A 21,586-nucleotide genomic window follows, 5' to 3' on the forward strand; every position below is an offset into this window, starting at 1 on the left:
CCTCATGCATCTACTATTGTGGTAGAGGACGAGGAGAAGGAGGAGGACGACGAGGACGAGGACATGGATGAGGACAAGGACAAGGAATATGAGGAGCAGAATCTGTTTGTGGTTCCGCCATTGCAAGCGGGTGCTGATATGTCGGATGATGATACATCAGAGGGGTATAAGGAATCAGCAGATGAACTGGAAGGTGACACTATGTCCGAGGAATCACTTGTGCATGTTGTCTCTAGTGAGGAGGAGGCAAGAGAAAGGAAAAGGAAAAAGAACAAGAGGCCAAGAGCCAATGCTCCCGTTAGGACGTCATCCAATGTTTGGGCCCATTTTCACAAGGTCAAGGAGCCAGATGAGAAGACTGGAGAGATTGTGTTGAAGGCTGTTTGTAATTATTGTATTGATAAGAAGTATGCGTATACGCAAGGTGGCAGCACCTCAACTATTGGAAGGCATCATTTAAAATGTAAGAATTACAAGGCCAAGATGGCTAGGGATGCCATCCAAACAACTCTGGAATTGCGCAAAATCAATGGTACAGGAAGTGGTCCAACAATGCACCCCTCTATTGAGTATGACCAAGGAATTGTGAAGGAGCTTATTGCTAAGATGATATGTGTGCATGAGTATTCATTTAGAATGGTTGAACATGAGTGGTTCAACATTCTAATGAAGTGCATGAATCCAAATTATAAACCCATTGAAAGGAAGGCAATACGAGCCGAGTGCATGAGGGTCTACAAGAAAGAAAAAGAGGTGCTTAAATCTGTCCTAAAGGGTGTGAGCTCCATATGTCTAACTACAGATTTGTGGACAAGCAACCAAACCTTATCTTACATGTGTGTGGTTGCACACTACATAGATGGGAATTGGAATATGCAAACCCGTGTTCTTGCTTTCATAGAGTTGGACCCTCCTCACTCTGGAAATGTCATTGCAGATGCTCTCTATGCTTGTGTGACAGAATGGAATATTGAGACCAAAATAATGTCCGTCACACTTGACAACGCTTCAAACAATGATGGTGCAGTCGATGCTTTGAAGGCCAAGTTCTCGTTTCGGAGAGGTGTGCTTGTATGCATTCTGTTTTTACACATATGCTTGTTGTTTTTGCTCATATGCTTGTTGCTATGCTCATATAGAAGCTCTTTGTGCTCATATGCTTGCTGTTTTTGCCCACATGTTTGCTGTTTTTGCTCACATGCTTGCTATATTTGCTCACATGCTTGCTGTTTTTGCTCATATAAAAGTTGTCTATTGTAGGTAATGACTTCGAAAGACAGTATTTTCATATCCGTTGTTGTGCACACATCCTCAACTTGGTCGTGCAAGATGGGACGGAGGTCTTAGATAATTTGATAAACAGCTTGAGAGAGACGGTGAAGTACTTCAAGAGTTCACCTTCTCGTCTCCATGCTTTTGTTGCCACTTGCAAAAGCTTGGGTGTCAAAGTTGGTAATCATTTACACCTGGATTGTAAAACAAGGTGGAGTTCAACCTATAAGATGATTAGCACTGCCCGTGATTATAAGGAAGCCTTGACCTCTCATGCTGGTTCCAATGCCAACTATGCTTGGGCGCCGACAAACGCAGAGTGGGACATGTATGACCTTATCTCTCCATTACTTGAGAGTTTGGCTGAGGTGACAAATGCATTTTCAGGAAGTTTATATCCCACTTCGAACATCTTCTATCCATACATTGTTGGTGTCAAGCTTGCAATCAAACGTGCAATGACTAGTGATAGTGACCACTACAAGGAAATGGGTGAAGCAATGTTGGAGAAGTTTGACAAATATTGGGAAGAAAAGAACAATGCCATGGTGATCGCAACCATCTTTGATCCACGGTACACATGCTTGCTGTTTTCACTCCAATGTTTTTTTATTCATGTGCTTGCTGTTTTTTTATTATTGTGCTTGCTGTTTTTTTATTCATGTGCTTGCTAATTCACTCCAATGCTATCATCTTTCATCCTAGGTACAAGATGAATTACATAGAGTGGGCCTTTGGAGAACTATATGGAGTAGGAAGTACGAGGTGTAGGACTGAGATGAAAATCGTGGAGAAAGAGTTGGCGACCTTGTATGACAAATGTGTTTCCCAAGATAAGCGAGCTGGAAATGGAGAAAGTGTATCTTCCTCTATAAACATTCCTAGTATCCCGGTTCAAGCTGGGTATGAGTCCTTCTTATCGTCCCGTTCAACAAGAATATCAAAGAGTGAGTTGAGGAACTACTTAGAGGATGCGGTTGAACCTCGCAACAAGGCTCTTGATCTTCTTGGTTGGTGGAAAGTCAATGCTCCTAGGTACCCAATTATGGCCAAGATAGCCAGGAGGTTCCTTACTATCCCGGCTACCTCCGTGTCTTCAGAATCTACCTTCAGCACGACCGGAAGGATTTTAGGTATGTCAACTCGTACTAATGAACTTTGGATATAAACTTGTCAAGTTCTCATCCTCAAACTAGTTTGTCTACTTGTGTGTATTAGATGACTACAGGAGTTCGTTAAAACCGGTTATGGTGGAGGCATTAGTTTGTGGTGCAAGTTATATAAAGGGTGCTCACGTTGACTTGAATCTGGTGGTATGTTTGCCATCTTCTCCTTACCTTTTTCTTTCTTTCTTTTTTGGTCTTGTTGTGATGTGAGCATTTGTCGAACTTCCACACTTGTAGCCGAGGGATGAGAATGAAGAGGATGATGTTGAAACCATCAAGTTACCCATCGTGGAGGAGATCAACGATTGGTAACAATTCTTCCTACATGTTTCACTTGGTATACGATACCAAACATTATTTATGTGAATGTTGCTTATCTTGTAGACACTCATCATGTGGATGTTGATCTTGATCTTGCTATTTTGGAGACGAATGTCAAAGTGATCTTTCTCATGGGAAGGCTACTTTTGCATTTGGGTTATGTTCGAACTTGTCAAGTCATGAACTGTGAAATGTCACAACTAGCTTGGAGATGAACCTCTCATTTGTGTTATGTTCAACTTGCCAATTGACATGGACTTGAAATTGTCATTGCAAGTTTGTAATCGTGTCGTTCAATGATGATAAGACATTATGTTTGTGGATGTGGTATTTGTGTTGCTTAACCTGATTTGTGCTATGTTTGCTGTCAAAATCAGTTGTTTTGATGTCCAAAAATCAAAGGAAATGCTGTCCGAATGTAGTTATTTTTACTGTCCAAATTTAGTCCAGTGCCTGCTGTCCAAATGAATTGTTTGTGGATGTGATATATCTGCTGTTCCTGTCCAAACTTACCTGAAAATGTAGTGAGGAGTGATGACTTATCATATTACATCCATTCGTAAGCTTGTCACTATGTGATGCCTAAACAGTAGCTAAACTTATCTACTTGTTGTTGCACTTTTGCTTTATTTACTCTCCAAAAACAACAGATGCCTAAACTGATGACTAGTCTGTTGCATGTTCTAGCATACACTTTGCTCCTTCTCTGAATAATAGGACCGGCAGCATGCATATGTCCACGTACAGTCAGTAGCTCAGCTAGTTTCGCTCAAGACCAGGTCATGGGATGGATCGTGCGATCGGCAGCTACCTGGAACTGCATAAACAACAGCTAAATATGACCTATACGCAGCAAAATACAGTCTGCCAGGCAAGGTGACGGGCCGGTCCATTCGGTCCTCTCGGGCTTGACCGAGCTGGCCCCCAAACGGTCCGGTCCCAGAAAAGGAGCTCGTTGGACAGCTCGGTCCGGTCCGGACCGGACCGCCGGCGGCCGGTCCAAGTGGCGGCTCGGACCGGGACCGGACCGGCCCGGACCGTGTCCACCCTGAGTCGCCGTGTCGCGGTAGGTGCAGGTCACCTTCATGATCTGCGTCACTTCGTCAGCTTCGCCGGCCTTGGGCACATCCACTAGCAGCAGGAAGCGCCTCTCCTCGTCCGCGTACAGCTCGCCGACGTCTACAGAGGCGGAGCGCGCGTACGCATCGATGCTGCTGTCGTAGCGGCCGGACTTGACTGCCCGGACGCGCACTGGGTGCACGCACTTGACAGTGATGAGCGCGTCCTGCACGACCACGGAGAGGAGCCCGCCGATGCACTGCGCGAACGAGTCCTGCACCACCGTCTCGTCCTCGATGAAGGAGAAGGTGCCGCCGGTCTCCTCGGCGATCGTGTGCATGGCTGACGAGTCGTGGTCGCCGCCAAAGCCAAACGTGTGTATCGGTGTCGATCGGTGTCCGGCGCCACTCAGCAAGGAGCCTGGCACGAGAGCACGGTAGTTCTTGGAGCAGGAGACCGAGCCGTAACTGTAACCTCCTCCTCCTAGGTTGTAACCTCCTCCTCCCAGGTTGTACGTGTCCTGGCCGTCCGAGAGAAGGATGACGCTGGCGACGGCGTTCTTGTGCCGGCGGCCGTCGAGCACCTTGGCAGCTTCAGTGAGGCCCTTGAGGATGTTTGTTCCACCGCCAGCAATGAGCAACTGCACGGCGCCCTTGGCCTTGACCTTCCCGGCGTCCGACATGCGCGTCAGAGGGATGAGCCGACGCGCGTCCGTTGAGAAGGCCACGATGCTGAGACGGTCAGCAGGGCCGAGCTGGTCGACGACGAACTCCATGGCCTTCTTCAGCAGCGCGATCTTGTCGCCCGTCATGCTGCCGCTGACGTCCAGCACGGTGACCAGGTCAAGCGGCGTGCGTGTCTGCTCCGCCGCCGCCGCGGTGGCTGCGCCGGGGGCCTTGGCGTGGACCAGCACCACGAAGTTGTCGTGCGGCTCCCCCCTCGCGACGGCCGGGTGCTCGCAGTGCGCGTCGAGGACGAGCCTGCCTCCGCCGTTGGCCGCGTCCTGGACGAGATCCCAGTCGTCGAGTGGCGCCCCCTGGGCCGCCAGAGGCTCCAACGGCTCGTCGTCGTCGTACACGGCGGCGCCATGAGGAGGATACGCCGCCGATGGCTGGTCCACGAAGGGAGACGCCCACATCGGCATCGGCCTCGGCAGCGGCGGCGGCGGCGGGAACTGGTACGGGTGCAAATAAGGGTACGAGGACACCTGGTATGGCCAGCGGGCGTTGCAGACCGGGCAGACGGAGCCGGTGACGCAGGCGAGATGGAACCTGTGCTGACACTCGGACGTCAGGGTGGACACGGTCCGGGCCGGTCCGGTCCCGGTCCGAGCCGCCACTTGGACCGGCCGCCGACGGTCCGGTCCGGACCGGACCGAGCTGTCCAACGAGCTCCTTTTCTGGGACCGGACCGTTTGGGGGCCAGCTCGGTCAAGCCCGAGAGGACCGAATGGACCGGCCCGTCACCTTGCCTGGCAGACTGTATTTTGCTGCGTATAGGTCATATTTAGCTGTTGTTTATGCAGTTGCAGGTAGCTGCCGATCGCACGATCCATCCCATGACCTGGTCTTGAGCGAAACTAGCTGAGCTACTGACTGTACGTGGACATATGCATGCTGCCGGTCCTATTATTCAGAGAAGGAGCAAAGTGTATGCTAGAACATGCAACAGACTAGTCATCAGTTTAGGCATCTGTTGTTTTTGGAGAGTAAATAAAGCAAAAGTGCAACAACAAGTAGATAAGTTTAGCTACTGTTTAGGCATCACATAGTGACAAGCTTACGAATGGATGTAATATGATAAGTCATCACTCCTCACTACATTTTCAGGTAAGTTTGGACAGGAACAGCAGATATATCACATCCACAAACAATTCATTTGGACAACAGGCACTGGACTAAATTTGGACAGTAAAAATAACTACATTCGGACAGCATTTCCTTTGTTTTTTGGACATCAAAACAACTGATTTTGACAGCAAACATAGCACAAATCAGGTTAAGCAACACAAATACCACATCCACAAACATAATGTCTTATCATCATTGAACGACACGATTACAAACTTGCAATGACAATTTCAAGTCCATGTCAATTGGCAAGTTGAACATAACACAAATGAGAGGTTCATCTCCAAGCTAGTTGTGACATTTCACAGTTCATGACTTGACAAGTTCGAACATAACCCAAATGCAAAAGTAGCCTTCCCATGAGAAAGATCACTTTGACATTCGTCTCCAAAATAGCAAGATCAAGATCAACATCCACATGATGAGTGTCTACAAGATAAGCAACATTCACATAAATAATGTTTGGTATCGTATACCAAGTGAAACATGTAGGAAGAATTGTTACCAATCGTTGATCTCCTCCACGATGGGTAACTTGATGGTTTCAACATCATCCTCTTCATTCTCATCCCTCGGCTACAAGTGTGGAAGTTCGACAAATGCTCACATCACAACAAGACCAAAAAAGAAAGAAAGAAAAAGGTAAGGAAAAGATGGCAAACATACCACCAGATTCAAGTCAACGTGAGCACCCTTTATATAACTTGCACCACAAACTAATGCCTCCACCATAACCGGTTTTAACGAACTCCTGTAGTCATCTAATACACACAAGTAGACAAAGTAGTTTGAGGATGAGAACTTGACAAGTTTATATCCAAAGTTCATTAGTACGAGTTGACATACCTAAAATCCTTCCGGTCGTGCTGAAGGTAGATTCTGAAGACACGGTGGTAGCCGGGATAGTAAGGAACCTCCTGGCTATCTTGGCCATAATTGGGTACCTAGGAGCATTGACTTTCCACCAACCAAGAAGATCAAGAGCCTTGTTGCGAGGTTCAACCGCATCCTCTAAGTAGTTCCTCAACTCACTCTTTGATATTCTTGTTGAACGGGACGATAAGAAGGACTCATACCCAGCTTGAACCGGGATACTAGGAATGTTTATAGAGGAAGATACACTTTCTCCATTTCCAGCTCGCTTATCTTGGGAAACACATTTGTCATACAAGGTCGCCAACTCTTTCTCCACGATTTTCATCTCAGTCCTACACCTCGTACTTCTACTCCATATAGTTCTCCAAAGGCCCACTCTATGTAATTCATCTTGTACCTAGGATGAAAGATGATAGCATTGGAGTGAATTAGCAAGCACATGAATAAAAAAACAGCAAGCACAATAATAAAAAAGCAGCAAGCACATGAATAAAAAAACATTGGAGTGAAAACAACAAGCATGTGTACCGTGGATCAAAGACGGTTGCGATCACCATGGCATTGTTCTTTTCTTCCCAATATTTGTCAAACTTCTCCAACATTGCTTCACCCATTTCCTTGTAGTGGTCACTATCACTAGTCATTGCACGTTTGATTGCAAGCTTGACACCAACAATGTATGGATAGAAGATGTTCGAAGTGGGATATAAACTTCCTGAAAATGCATTTGTCACCTCAGCCAAACTCTCAAGTAATGGAGAGATAAGGTCATACATGTCCCACTCTGCGTTTGTCGGCGCCCAAGCATAGTTGGCATTGGAACCAGCATGAGAGGTCAAGGCTTCCTTATAATCACGGGCAGTGCTAATCATCTTATAGGTTGAACTCCACCTTGTTTTACAATCCAGGTGTAAATGATTACCAACTTTGACACCCAAGCTTTTGCAAGTGGCAACAAAAGCATGGAGACGAGAAGGTGAACTCTTGAAGTACTTCACCGTCTCTCTCAAGCTGTTTATCAAATTATCTAAGACCTCCGTCCCATCTTGCACGACCAAGTTGAGGATGTGTGCACAACAACGGATATGAAAATACTGTCTTTCGAAGTCATTACCTACAATAGACAACTTTTATATGAGCAAAAACAGCAAGCATGTGAGCAAATATAGCAAGCATGTGAGCAAAAACAGCAAACATGTGGGCAAAAACAGCAAGCATATGAGCACAAAGAGCTTCTATATGAGCATAGCAACAAGCATATGAGCAAAAACAACAAGCATATGTGTAAAAACAGAATGCATACAAGCACACCTCTCCGAAACGAGAACTTGGCCTTCAAAGCATCGACTGCACCATCATTGTTTGAAGCGTTGTCAAGTGTGACGGACATTATTTTGGTCTCAATATTCCATTCTGTCACACAAGCATAGAGAGCATCTGCAATGACATTTCCAGAGTGAGGAGGGTCCAACTCTATGAAAGCAAGAACACGGGTTTGCATATTCCAATTCCCATCTATGTAGTGTGCAACCACACACATGTAAGATAAGGTTTGGTTGCTTGTCCACAAATCTGTAGTTAGACATATGGAGCTCACACCCTTTAGGACAGATTTAAGCACCTCTTTTTCTTTCTTGTAGACCCTCATGCACTCGGCTCGTATTGCCTTCCTTTCAATGGGTTTATAATTTGGATTCATGCACTTCATTAGAATGTTGAACCACTCATGTTCAACCATTCTAAATGAATACTCATGCACACATATCATCTTAGCAATAAGCTCCTTCACAATTCCTTGGTCATACTCAATAGAGGGGTGCATTGTTGGACCACTTCCTGTACCATTGATTTTGCGCAATTCCAGAGTTGTTTGGATGGCATCCCTAGCCATCTTGGCCTTGTAATTCTTACATTTTAAATGATGCCTTCCAATAGTTGAGGTGCTGCCACCTTGCGTATACGCATACTTCTTATCAATACAATAATTACAAACAGCCTTCAACACAATCTCTCCAGTCTTCTCATCTGGCTCCTTGACCTTGTGAAAATGGGCCCAAACATTGGATGACGTCCTAACGGGAGCATTGGCTCTTGGCCTCTTGTTCTTTTTCCTTTTCCTTTCTCTTGCCTCCTCCTCACTAGAGACAACATGCACAAGTGATTCCTCGGACATAGTGTCACCTTCCAGTTCATCTGCTGATTCCTTATACCCCTCTGATGTATCATCATCCGACATATCAGCACCCGCTTGCAATGGCGGAACCACAAACAGATTCTGCTCCTCATATTCCTTGTCCTTGTCCTCATCCATGTCCTCGTCCTCGTCGTCCTCCTCCTTCTCCTCGTCCTCTACCACAATAGTAGATGCATGAGGAGGCAGCGGCTTCCGCGGCACGCACGCCGGCACCGGTGCGGTCGGGGAGACGCGGAGGAGGCGGAGGGTGTTTTTTTAACCTACAAATTAACTCTCCCATTGGGGCATTGGGAAAGTCTTTCGCCTTCTTAATCTGCACCTTAGGTTTGCTCTTCTTCCTCGGAACTAGAGGAGGCAGCGCCGAATCTTGCCTAATTAGGTAATTCAAGCTCTTTTCCTTTGCCTTTGCCTTCCCATTCTCCTTACCAGCACCCTTCGGCTTCCCATTCTCCTTACCAGCACCCTTTCCCTTCTCATTCCCCTTCTCCTTCACCATTCTCTACAAAAAAAAAATAGCACATAATATCTACAGTCAGTACATCAACCATCAAGTGCAAATAATTCATCTTCTTCTTGTTGTAGCATAGAAAACCTTGTTCTGCACATACTGTCTACTCTCCAGAACTACATCTCCTGACCAAACGTGTTAAATCAGCTAGTACTAGTGCAAACAAACATATAGTCATCTAGCAATAGTGCATAATCAAGCATTTTTTCAGAAACTATTGTCACTTTTCAGTATAATCTCTTGACTAAAGTTTACTGTTGAAACACTACATCTACTGAAACTATTACATTAGTTCAGAAAATTCAGAAACTCTAGATACATTAGTTCAGAAAATTCAGAAACTGTTACATAAGTTCAGAAAATTCAGAAACTCTTACATAAGTTCAGAAAATTCAGAAAGTTTCTTGTTCAAACACTAGATCTCTAGATCACCTATCTAAGTTCAGCACTGAATCATCTCAGTTTGGCGGGGTTACAGGTCAGGTTACCTCTTCCTCTTCGTGGCGCTCGGCGAGGAACCAGGGAAGACGGGACCGATGGCGTGCTGGCCTTGCTGCGTCCCCGACGTACACGTGCTCCTCCAGCTCGTACTCGGACGAGATGGCACCGTCGATGAAGGGGAGAGGCCGCGGGCGATGGCGCCGTCGATGAAGGGGAGAGGCCGCGGGCGATGGCGCCGTCGATGAAGGGGAGAGGCCGCGGGCGATGGCGCCGTCGATGAAGGGGAGAAGCCGCGGGCGATGGCGCCGTCGATGAAGGGTTAGGGTTTGGGATTGGAGAGGAGGAGGCGCTGTGAGGAGAGGAGAGCGAGGGGAGGGGGGGAGGGGGAATGGAACGAGGGGAGGGGGTTCGCTCGATGCCTCGATCTGTCCAGCCAGATGGGCCTTGCTGCGCCAGCGGTCCGCTCGGTCGGCCCGGTTAAAGACCGGACCGGACCAAACTTTTTGCGGTCTGTATTTCTGGGCCCGGCCCGTCCTGTTTTTCTACCGGGCCTGGACCGTACGGTCCGGTCCTGAACGGGCCACGAGCGGGCCGCAAAGCTTGCTCGTGTCGTCCAGGCTGAACGGCGACATGGCAGGTGGTGGACGTGGCCGGCGAGGACGTGGCCGTGCAGAGGCCGGTGGAGGTGGCCAAGGACCAGCAGCCGTCCATGGAGGTCGCGCGGGAGAAATTCCGCGTGGAGGCGACGGAGGACATTGCGGCGGCGCGGGCTGCCGCGGAGCGAGGCGAGTACGCTGAGGCCGCGAGAATACTGGACCGCAGGCAGGAGGCGCTGCTGCCGGCGCAGGTGGAGGAGCTGCGCGAGCTGAGCACCCGCGTGGCGAGCCGGCGGGAGTACGAGAAGTCGGGGCGCGCGTGCATCCTGACCGGCTACAGCTCCCACGCGCAGCAGCGCGCCGCGTCGGCCTGCGTAGCCGGTGCCGTAGGAGGATACCGTTGTCCCCCGCCGCCCGGGGGCGCTGGGGGCATGGGCGGGGCGGCGTCGGTTTTTGGTTTCGGTGCTGCCGGGGCGTACGCGACGCCGGCGATGCAGATGATGGTGGGCGTGTCGAGGCAAGTACGTGAGCAGCAGCAGCAGCCATCGACGTTGAAGAGGAAGAGCGGAAGCGACGGCGGCAACTAAAATCGGGCGGCCGGTGGCTCCAAGTTTCTCTACTCATCAGTCTTCGGCCTTCGATTTAGTTATCTTGAAGTTTTAATTATATCTCATATTTTATTTATCAGGTAGTTATTGAGAACATATGTTTATACAGTCTAGGACATATATATTTTAGTTGTATATCGTCGAGTTATATTGTGGTAGGATTGGAATATTTTCATGTAATGTGTGAGGTTAATGTGTTGCTTTTAAGTGGACTCTTCTGGATGTATTCTCGCCCACTGGAGTAGTTTAAGGATTTTCATAGAGTTTTGTAATTGTTTTTGTTTCTCAATTTTTCACTACGCAATATACCAAAAATTACTTTACCGATACAAGGGCAACAAGCACATATTAACAGAATAATCTCTATCTCTCCTATTTAAAAAGGACGTAAGGTTTTCATTTCACCTTTCTTTTCATCACCTATTCGTCCAAACTTTTATGTATATGAAAATCAATCATCTTAATTTATTTACCTTCTGAACCAATTCCATTTTAATTTTCTTAGCAAAAAACTTGCAATCAAAATATAAGGTAATTCACGGTCAAAATTTGATGAACATTTATTTACACAATCACATTATTATTGACAGGTAAATCACAAGTTAACGTACTAGAATATTTATACCCCGTTACAACGCACGTGCATTGTTCTAGTTGGTTAAAACAAATCTTAACAAAACCAAATACACTCTACACAGGAAAGTTGGAGAGAGTACTTTGTAGTTCATACAGATATTTACTATGGCTTCTAGAAAATTTTGTACTGATTTGCACCTCTTACAAAATTACCATGTTTTTTTTACTAGAGAGTGTTTTTTTCCCTTTTTCTTCACCTTCTTGGACTTTAACAATTTTGTGTGTGTAAATTTTGTATTTTACCCCTACTTTTCGGGTTAGTGACAACTTTTTAAGAAATTCCTTCGTTCTACTCAATTTAAGCAGACCATTGTCACTTTTTACTCCTTCTAATTTCTTTTTGTGTTCCGACTAGTTGGTCCCACGTTTCAGCACTGACTTGGCATGCAACATAGACGGGCTTGTTTTTTTTTTTGAAAGATCCAGCATCGTTGGCATTTCATTGATAATAGCAGGAAGCAGCGGAAAACATCCTAGGACCAGATCCGAAGATCAAAGAAAGAGAAAAGGAAAAAAAAACTACAGCCCTAATAGCCGCAGCTCAACACTCCAACCAATCCATACTAGGCAACGCAACTCCGATTTCGACGACGAACTACTAAGGAAGGCAGGGATGGCGTCACGGAGGATCACCGAACGAGCCATCTGTTACGCGTCATCGTATACCACCGGCCCCCACTGTGGCTTCGACTTCACAGCAACAGGTAGTCGAGGCACACCCACGGACACGCCGGAGAAGAAGAGCCGACTACCACGACCAAGGCCACGCCTCCGACGTTGCTCACCGTCATCATCGTTGCCACAGAAACCACCGTGCGCGTCCAGTTGTTGGAAGCACCAAAGGGATCAAAGTCTTCAAGACGGTGCCCTAAAGAGGGGAACGACGTTGAAAACGACGCCACCGCCCGACCCTGCAGCAGGATCTAGGTTTTCACCCGAAAGACTTGATCCAGGAGATCTGGCTGTGTGATTCCCGACGACGTCTCCAAGGAGGATAGCGACGCCCACATGCGCCGTCGCCGCCGGCCGGCCAGCACCGGCCAAGCTTTCACCCGGGACAGACGGGCTTGTTTGGTCTGTCGATTTTGCTGTTATTTTGGTACTACTGTTTTTTGCGTCGACTACTACCATCTATCTCTCCTTGATACCATTGCCAACACTAAGGAAACGGTGTAGGCAACACAACATGCATGCCCGTTGCAGCCTGGCTGTCGATAGCTTAAAGGCCTTCGACAAAGCGGAGCACCTCGCCTCTCCTCTCTCATTGTTGCCCGCGCGCTATGATGGACTACTGAATCGACCTCATCTCCTTCCTCTCCAGTCAACATGATCTCTTCTTTTTCTTTCTTTCTTTTCAATCAATCAATTGGCAGAATGAGCATATCTTTACTCTCCTGGTACCAACTAGTCAGAACACAACAAAACGTTAGAAGGGGTGAAAAGTGGCAATAGTTTGCTTAAATTCAAGAAAATAAGGGAATTTTGTTTACATGGGGTGGAAACATAACATTGTTGGAAATATGCCCTAGAGGCAATAATAAAATGATTATTATTTTTTTGTTCATGATAATTGTCTATTATTCATGCTATAATTGTATTTTCCGGAAATCGTAATACATGTGTGAATACATAGACCATAATGTGTCCCTAGTGAGCCTCTAGTTGACTAGCTCGTTGATCAACAGATAGTCATGGTTTCCTGGCTATGGACATGGGGATGTCATTGATAACGGGATCACATCATTAGGAGAATGATGTGATGGACAAGACCCAAACCTAAGCATAGCACAAAGATCGTGTAGTTCATTTGCTGTAGCTTTTCTGGATGTCAAGTATCATTTCCTTAGACCATGAGATTGTGCAACTCCCGGATACCGTAGGAGTGCCTTGTGTGTGCCAAACGTCACAACGTAACTGGGTGACTATAAAGGTACGTTACAGGTATCTCCGAAAGTGTCTGTTGGGTTGGCACGAATCGAGACTGGGATTTGTCACTCAGTATGACGGAGAGGTATCTCTGGGCCCACTCGGTAATGCATCATCATAATGAGCTCAATGTGATCAAGTGGTTGATCACGGGATCATGCATTACGGTACGAGTAAAGTGACTTGCCGGTAACGAGATTGAACGAGGTATTGGGATACCGACGATCGAATCTCGGGCAAGTAACGTACCGATTGACAAAGGGAATTGAATACGGGGTTGCTTGAATCCTCGACATCGTGGTTCATCCGATGAGATCATCGAGGAGCATGTGGGAGCCAACATGGGTATCCAGATCCCGCTGTTGGTTATTGACCGGAGAGCCGTCTCGGTCATGTCTACATGTCTCCCGAACCCGTAGGGTCTACACACTTAAGGTTCGGTGACGCTAGGGTTGTAGAGATATGAATATGCAGTAACTCGAAAGTTGTTCGGAGTCCCGGATGAGATCCTGGACGTCACGAGGAGTTCCGGAATGGTCCGGAGGTGAAGAATTATATATAGGAAGTGCAATTTCGGCCATCGGGAGAGTTTCGGGGTCACCGATATTGTACCGGGACCACCGGAAGGGTCCCGAGGGTCCACCGGGTGGGGCCACCCATGCCGGAGGGGCCCATGGGCCAAAGTGGGGAGGGGAACCAGCCCATAGTGGGCTGGTGCGCCCCCTTAGGCCCACCCCATGCGCCTAGGGTTGGAACCCTAGGGGTGGGGGGGCGCCCCACCTTGCCTTGGGGGCTACTCCACCCTTGGCCGCCGCCCCCCTAGGAGATCCCATCTCCTAGGGCCGGCGCCCCCCTAGGGGAGCCTATATACAAAGGGAGGGAGGGAGGGGGCAGCCAGACCTTGAGTCTTGGCGCCTCCCTCTCCCCTGCTACACCTCTCTCTCTCGCAGTATACGGCGAAGCCCTGCTACTGTGACGCCCTGCATCCACCACCACGCCGTCGTGCTGCTGTATATTCATCGACCTCTCCTCCCCCCTTGCTGGATCAAGAAGGAGGAGACCTCACGCTGACCATACGTGTGAATGCGGAGGTGCCGTCAGTTCGGCGCTAGGATCTCCGGTGATTTGGATCACGTCGAGTACGACTTCCTCATCCCCGTTCTTTGAACGCTTCCGCGCGTGATCTACAAAGGTATGTAGATGCAATGCGATCACTCGTTTCTAGATGAACTCATATATGGATCTTGGTGAAACCGTAGGAAAATTTTTGTTTTCTGCAACGTTCCCCAACAGTGGCATCATGAGCTAGGTCTATGCGTAGTTCTCCTTGCACGAGTAGAACACAATTTGTTGTGGGCGTAGATGTTGTCAACTTTCTTGCCGCTACTAGTCTTATCTTGCTTCAGCGGTATTGTGGGATGAAGCGGCCCGGACCGACCTTACACGTACGCTTACGTGAGACTGGTTCCACTGACTGACATGCACTAGTTGCATAAGGTGGCTAGCGGGTGTCTGTCTCTCCCACTTTAGTTGGAGTGGATTCGATGAAAAGGGTCCTTATGAAGGGTAAATAGAAGTTGACAAATCACGTTGTGGCTATTACGTAGGTAAGAAAACGTTCTTGCTAGAACCCTTTTGCAGCCACGTAAAACTTGCACCAACAATTAGAGGACGTCTAACTTGTTTTTGCAGCAAGTGATTTGTGATGTGATATGGCCAAAGTTGTGATGAATGATGAATGATATATATGTGATGTATGAGATCATGTTCTTGTAATAGGAATCACGACTTGCATGTCGATGAGTATGACAACCGGCAGGAGCCATAGGAGTTGTCTTTATTTTTTGTATGACCTGGGTGTCATTGAGAAACACCATGTAAATTACTTTACTTTATTGCTAAACGCGTTAGCCATAGTAGTAGAAGTAATAGTTGGCGAGCAACTTCATGGAGACACGATGATAGAGATCATGATGATGGAGATCATGGTGTCATGCCGGTGACAAGATGATCATGGAGCCCCAAGATGGAGATCAAAGGAGCTATGTGATATTGGCCATATCATGTCACTATTATTATTTGATTGCATGTGATGTTTATCATGTTTTTGCATCTTGTTTACTTAGAACGGCGGTAGTAAATAAGATGATCCCTCATAATAATTTCAAGAAAGTGTTCCCCCTAACTGTGCACCGCTGCGACAGTTCGTTGTTTCGAAGCACCACGTGATGATCGGGTGTGATAGATTCCAACGTTCACATACAATGGGTGTAAGATAGATTTACACACGCGAAACACTTAGATTGACTTGACGAGCCTAGCAGGTACAGACATGGTCTCGGAACACAGAAGACCAAAATGTCGAGCATGAGTTGTATAGAAGATACGATCAACATGAAGATGTTCACCGATGTTGACTAGTCCGTCTCACGTGATGATCGGACACGGCCTAGTCAACTCGGATCATGTTATACTTAGATGACTGGAGGGATGTCTATCTAAGTGGGAGTTCATTATATAATTTGATTAGATGAACTTAATTATCATGAACTTAGTCTAAAATCTTTACAATATGTCTTGTAGATCAAATGGCCAACATTGTCCTCAACTTCAACGCCTTCCTAGAGAAAACCAAGCTGAAAGACGATGGCAGCAACTATACGGACCGGGTCCGGAACCTGAGGATCATCCTCATAGCTGCCAAGAAAGATTATGTCCTACTAGCACCGCTAGGTGACGCACCCGTCCCACAAAACTAAGACGTTATGAACTCTTGGCAGGCACGTGCTGATGATTACTCCCTCGTTCAGTGCGGCATGCTTTACAGCTTAGAACCGGGGCTCCAAAAGCGTTTTGAGCGACACAGAGCATATGAGATGTTTGAAGAGCTGAAAATGGTTTTCCAAGCTCATGCCCGGGTCGAGAGATATGAAGTCTCCGACAAGTTCTTCAGCTGTAAGATGGTGGAAAATAGTTATATCAGTGAGCACATACTCACTATGTCTGGGTTACATAACCGCTTGACTCAGCTGGGAGTTAATCTCCCAGATGACGCGGTCATTGACAGAATCCTCTAGTCGCTTCCACCAAGTTACAAGAGCTTTGTGATGAACTTTAATATGCAGGGGATGGAAAAGACCATTCCTGAAGTATTTGCAATGCTGAAATCAGCAGAGGTAGAAGTCAAAAAGGACCATCAAGTGTTGATGGTGAATAAAACCACTAAGTTCAAGAAAGGCAAGGGTAAGAAGAACTTCAAGAAGGACGGCAAGGGAGTTGCCGCGCCCGGTAAGCAAGATGCCGGAAAGAAGCCAAAGAATGGACCCAAGCCCGAGACTGAGTGTTTTTATTGCAAGGGAAGTGGTCACTGGAAGCGGAACTGCCCCAAATACTTAGCGGACAAGAAGGCCGGCAAAACGAAAGGTATATGTGATATACATGTAATTTATGTGTACCTTACCAATACTCGTAGTAGCTCCTGGGTATTTGATACCGGTGCAGTTGCTCACATTTGTAACTCAAAGAAGGAGCTGCGGAATAAGCGGAGATTGGCGAAGGACGAGGTGACGATGCGCGTCAGGAATGGTTCCAAGGTCGATGTGATCGCCGTCGGCACGCTACCTCTACATTTACCTACGGGATTAGTTTTGAACCTCAATAATTGTTATTTAGTGCCAAGTTTGAGCATGAACATTGTATCAGGATCTCATTTAATACGAGATGGCTACTCATTTAAATCCGAGAATAATGGTTATTCTATTTATATGAGATATATGTTTTATGGTCATGCTCCGATGGTGAATGGTTTATTCTTAATGAATCTCGAGCGTAATGCTACACATATTCATGGTGTGAGTACCAAGAGATGTAAGGTTGATAATGATAGTCCCACATACTTGTGGCACTGCCGCCTTGGTCACATAGGTGTCAAACGCATGAAGAAGCTCCATACAGATGGACTTTTAGAGTCTCTTGATTACGAATCATTTGACACGTGCGAACCATGCCTCATGGGTAAGATGACCAAGACTCCATTCTCAGGAACAATGGAGCGAGCAACCAACCTATTGGAAATCATACATACTGATGTGTGCGGTCCAATGAGTGTTGAGGCTCGTGGTGGCTATCATTATGTTCTCACCCTCACTGATGACTTGAGTAGATATGGGTATATCTACTTAATGAAACACAAGTCTGAAACCTTTGAAAAGTTCAAGGAATTTCAGAGTGAGGTTGAGAATCAACGTGATAGAAAAATCAAGTTTTTGCGATCAGATCGTGGAGGAGAATACTTGAGTTACGAATTTGGTACACACTTAAGAAAATGTGGAATAGTTTCACAACTCACGCCGCCTGGAACACCTCAGCGTAATGGTGTGTTCGAACGTCGTAATCGCACTCTATTAGATATGGTGCGATCTATGATGTCTCTTACCGATTTACCGCTGTCATTTTGGGGCTATGCTTTAGAGACTGCTGCATTCACTTTAAATAGGGCTCCGTCGAAATCCGTTAAGACGACACCGTATGAATTATGGTTTGGGAAGAAGCCTAAGCTGTCGTTTCTAAAAGTTTGGGGATGCGATGCTTATGTCGAGAAACTTCAACCTGAAAAGCTCGAACCCAAGTCGGAAAAATGCGTCTTCATAGGATACCCTAAAGAAACTATTGGGTATACCGTCTACCTCAGATCCAAAGGCAAGATCTTTGTTGCCAAGAATGGATCCTTTCTAGAGAAGGAGTTTCTCTCGAAAGAAGTAAGCGGGAGGAATGTAGAACTTGATGAAGTATTGCCTCTTGAACCGGAAAGTGGCGCAACTCAGGAAAATGTTCCTGTGGTGCCTGCACCAATTAGAGAGGAAGTTAATAATGATGATCAAGATACTTCTGATCAAGCTCCTACTGAACTTCGAAGGTCCACAAGGACACGTTCCACACCAGAGTGGTACGGCAACCCTGTCTTGGAAATCATGTTGTTAGACAACGGTGAACCTTCGAACTATGAAGAAGCGATGGCGGGCCCGGATTCCGACAAATGGCTGGAAGCCATGAAATCCGAGATAGGATCCATGTATGAAAATGAAGTATGGACTTTGACTGACTTGCCCGTTGATCGGGGAGCCATAGAAAATAAATGGATCTTTAAGAAGAAGACAGACGCGGATGGTAATGTGACCATCTATAAAGCACAGCTTGTCGCTAAGAGTTATCGACAAGTTCAAGGGGTTGACTACGATGAGACTTTCTCACCCGTAGCGAAGCTGAAGTCCGTCCGAATCATGTTAGCAATTGCCGCATTCTATGATTATGAAATATGGCAAATGGACGTCAAAACGGCATTCCTTAATGGTTTCCTTAAGGAAGAATTGTATATGATGCAACCGGAAAGTTTTGTCGATCCTAAGAATGCTGACAAGGTGTGCAAGCTCCAACGCTCGATTTATGGGCTAGTGCAAGCATCTCGGGGTTGGAACATTCGCTTTGATGAGATGATCAAAGCGTTTGAGTTTATGCAGACTTATGGAGAAGTCTGCAATTACAAGAAAGTGAGTGGGAGCTCTATAGCATTTCTCATATTGTATGTGGATGACATACTATTGATGGGAATGATATAGAATTCTTGAAAAGCATAAAGGCCTATTTGAACAAGTGTTTTTCAATGAAGGACCTTGGAGAAGCTGCTTATATATTAGGCATCAAGATCTATAGAGATAGATCGAGATGCCTCATTGGTCTTTCACAGAGTACGTACCTTGACAAGATATTAAAGAAGTTCAAAATGGATCAGTCAAAGAAGGGGTTCTTGCCTGTATTGCAAGGTACGAGATTGAGCTTGGCTCAATGCCCGACCACGGTAGAAGATAGAGAAAAGATGAGTGTCGTCCCCTATGCCTCGGCCATAGGGTCTATCATGTATGCTATGCTGTGTACCAGACCTGATGTAAACCTTGTCGTGAGTTTGGTAGGAAGGTACCAAAGTAATCCCGGCATGGAACACTGGACATCGGTCAAAAATATCCTGAAGTACCTGAAAAGGACTAAGGAAATGTTTCTCATTTATGGAGGTGACGAAGAGCTTGTCGTAAAGGGTTACGTCGATGCTAGTTTCGACACAGATCTGAATGACTCTAAGTCACAAACCGGATACGCGTATATTTTGAATGGTGGGGCAGTAAGCTGGTGCAGTTGCAAGCAAAGCATTATGGCGGGATCTACATGTGAAGCGGAGTACATGGCAGCCTCGGAGGCAGCACACGAAGCAGTCTGGGTGAAGGAGTTCATTACCGACCTAGGAGTCATACCCAATGCGTCGGACCCGATGACTCTCTTCTGTGACAACACTGGAGCTATTGCCCTTGCCAAGGAGCCCAGGTTTCACAGGAAGACCAGGCATATCAAGCGTCGCTTCAACTCCATTCGTGAAAGTGTTCAAAATGGAGACATAGAGATTTGTAAAGTGCATACGGACCTGAATGTAGCAGATCCGTTGACTAAACCTCTTCCTAGAGCAAAACATGATCAACACCAGAAATCCATGGGTGTTCGATTCATCACAATGTAACTAGATGATTGACACTAGTGCAAGTGGGAGACTGTTGGAAATATGCCCTAGAGGCAATAATAAAATAATTATTATATTTCCTTGTTCATGATAATTGTCTAGTATTCATGCTATAATTGTATTGTCTGAAAATCGTAATACATGTGTGAATACATAGACCATAATGTGTCCCTAGTGAGCCTCTAGTTGACTAGCTCGTTGATCAACAGATAGTCATGGTTTCCTGGCTATGGACATGGGGATGTCATTGATAACGGGATCACATCATTAGGAGAATGATGTGATGGACAAGACCCAAACCTAAGCATAGCACAAAGATCGTGTAGTTCGTTTGCTGTAGCTTTTCTGGATGTCAAGTATCATTTCCTTAGACCAAGAGATTGTGCAACTCCCGGATACCGTAGGAGTGCCTTGTGTGTGCCAAACGTCACAACATAACTGGGTGACTATAAAGGTACATTACAGGTATCTCCGAAAGTGTCTGTTGGGTTGGCACGAATCGAGACTGGGATTTGTCACTCCGTATGACTGAGAGGTATCTCTGGGCCCACTCGGTAATGCATCATCATAATGAGCTCAATGTGATCAAGTGGTTGATCACGGGATCATGCATTACGGTACGAGTAAAGTGACTTGCCGGTAACGAGATTGAACGAGGTATTGGGATACCGACGATCGAATCTCGGGCAAGTAACGTACCGATTGACAAAGGGAATTGAATACGGGGTTGCTTGAATCCTTGACATCGTGGTTCATCTGATGAAATCATCGAGGAGCATGTGGGAGCCAACATGGGTATCCAGATCCCGCTGTTGGTTATTGACCGGAGAGCCGTCTCGGTCATGTCTACATGTCTTCCGAACCCGTAGGGTCTACACACTTAAGGTTCGGTGACGCTAGGGTTGTAGAGATATGAATATGCAGTAACCCAAAAGTTGTTCGGAGTCCCGGATGAGATCCTGGACGTCACGAGGAGTTCCGGAATGGTCCGGAGGTGAAGAATTATATATAGGAAGTGCAGTTTCGGCCATCGGAAGAGTTTCGGGGTCACCGGTATTGTACCGGGACGACCGGAAGGGTTCCGGGGGTCCACCGGGTGGGGCCACCCATCCCGGAGGGCCCCATGGGCCAAAGTGGGGAGGGGAACCAGCCCATAGTGGGCTGGTGCGCCCCCTTAGGCCCACCCCATGCGCCTAGGGTTGGAACCCTAGGGGTGGGGGGCGCCCCACCTTGCCTTGGGGGCTACTCCACCCTTGGCCGGCGCCCCCCTAGGAGATCCCATCTCCTAGGGCCGGCGCCCCCCCTAGGGGAGCCTATATACAAAGGGGGGAGGGAGGGGGCAGCCAGACCTTGAGTCTTGGCGCCTCCCTCTCCCCTGCTACACCTCTCTCTCTCTCGCAGTATACGGCAAAGCCCTGCTACTGTGACGCCCTGCATCCACCACCACGCCGTCGTGCTGCTGGATCTTCATCAACCTCTCCTCCCCTCTTGCTGTATCAAGAAGTAGGAGACGTCACGCTGACCGTACGTGTGTTGAACGCGGAGGTGTCGTCCGTTCTGCGCTAGGATCT

General features: G+C 47.0%; 2 protein-coding genes across 2 annotated transcripts; one reads left to right on the top strand and one right to left on the bottom strand.

Moving 5' to 3' along the window:
• The first annotated feature begins 1,892 nt into the window (after positions 1-1,892).
• Positions 1,893-3,082, top strand: LOC123108431 (zinc finger BED domain-containing protein RICESLEEPER 1-like). The gene is made up of 4 exons (XM_044530222.1): positions 1,893-2,405; positions 2,491-2,585; positions 2,676-2,746; positions 2,823-3,082. Coding segments are annotated over exons 1-4 (639 nt in total). The 5' UTR covers positions 1,893-1,933; the 3' UTR covers positions 2,824-3,082.
• Positions 3,083-5,837: 2,755 nt separating this feature from the next.
• On the bottom strand, positions 5,838-8,912 carry LOC123106021 (zinc finger BED domain-containing protein RICESLEEPER 2). The gene is made up of 6 exons (XM_044528218.1): positions 7,856-8,912; positions 7,073-7,658; positions 6,515-6,941; positions 6,335-6,429; positions 6,174-6,244; positions 5,838-6,097 (listed from the first exon to the last, which is right to left on the bottom strand). The coding sequence occupies exons 1-3, from the start codon at positions 8,853-8,855 to the stop codon at positions 6,866-6,868; spliced, it is 1,662 nt and encodes a 553-aa protein (XP_044384153.1). The 5' UTR covers positions 8,856-8,912; the 3' UTR covers positions 5,838-6,097; positions 6,174-6,244; positions 6,335-6,429; positions 6,515-6,865.
• Between the last annotated feature and the right edge of the window lie 12,674 nt (positions 8,913-21,586).

The sequence above is a fragment of the Triticum aestivum genome, chromosome 5A (assembly GCF_018294505.1).
Source record: "Triticum aestivum cultivar Chinese Spring chromosome 5A, IWGSC CS RefSeq v2.1, whole genome shotgun sequence".
Lineage (NCBI taxonomy): Eukaryota > Viridiplantae > Streptophyta > Magnoliopsida > Poales > Poaceae > Triticum > Triticum aestivum.

Coding starts and splice junctions, on each gene's coding strand:
- LOC123108431 (XM_044530222.1), top strand. CDS start 1,934: ATGTGCTTGCTAATTCACTCCAATGCTATCATCTTTCATCCTAGGTAC. Junction 2,406..2,490: donor CACGACCGGAAGGATTTTAG/GTATGTCAACTC, acceptor TGTGTGTATTAG/ATGACTACAGGAGTTCGTTA. Junction 2,586..2,675: donor ACGTTGACTTGAATCTGGTG/GTATGTTTGCCA, acceptor CCACACTTGTAG/CCGAGGGATGAGAATGAAGA.
- LOC123106021 (XM_044528218.1), bottom strand. CDS start 8,855: ATGGATGAGGACAAGGACAAGGAATATGAGGAGCAGAATCTGTTTGTG. Junction 7,659..7,855: donor CAAGTTCTCGTTTCGGAGAG/GTGTGCTTGTAT, acceptor TGTCTATTGTAG/GTAATGACTTCGAAAGACAG. Junction 6,942..7,072: donor GCAACCGTCTTTGATCCACG/GTACACATGCTT, acceptor CTTTCATCCTAG/GTACAAGATGAATTACATAG.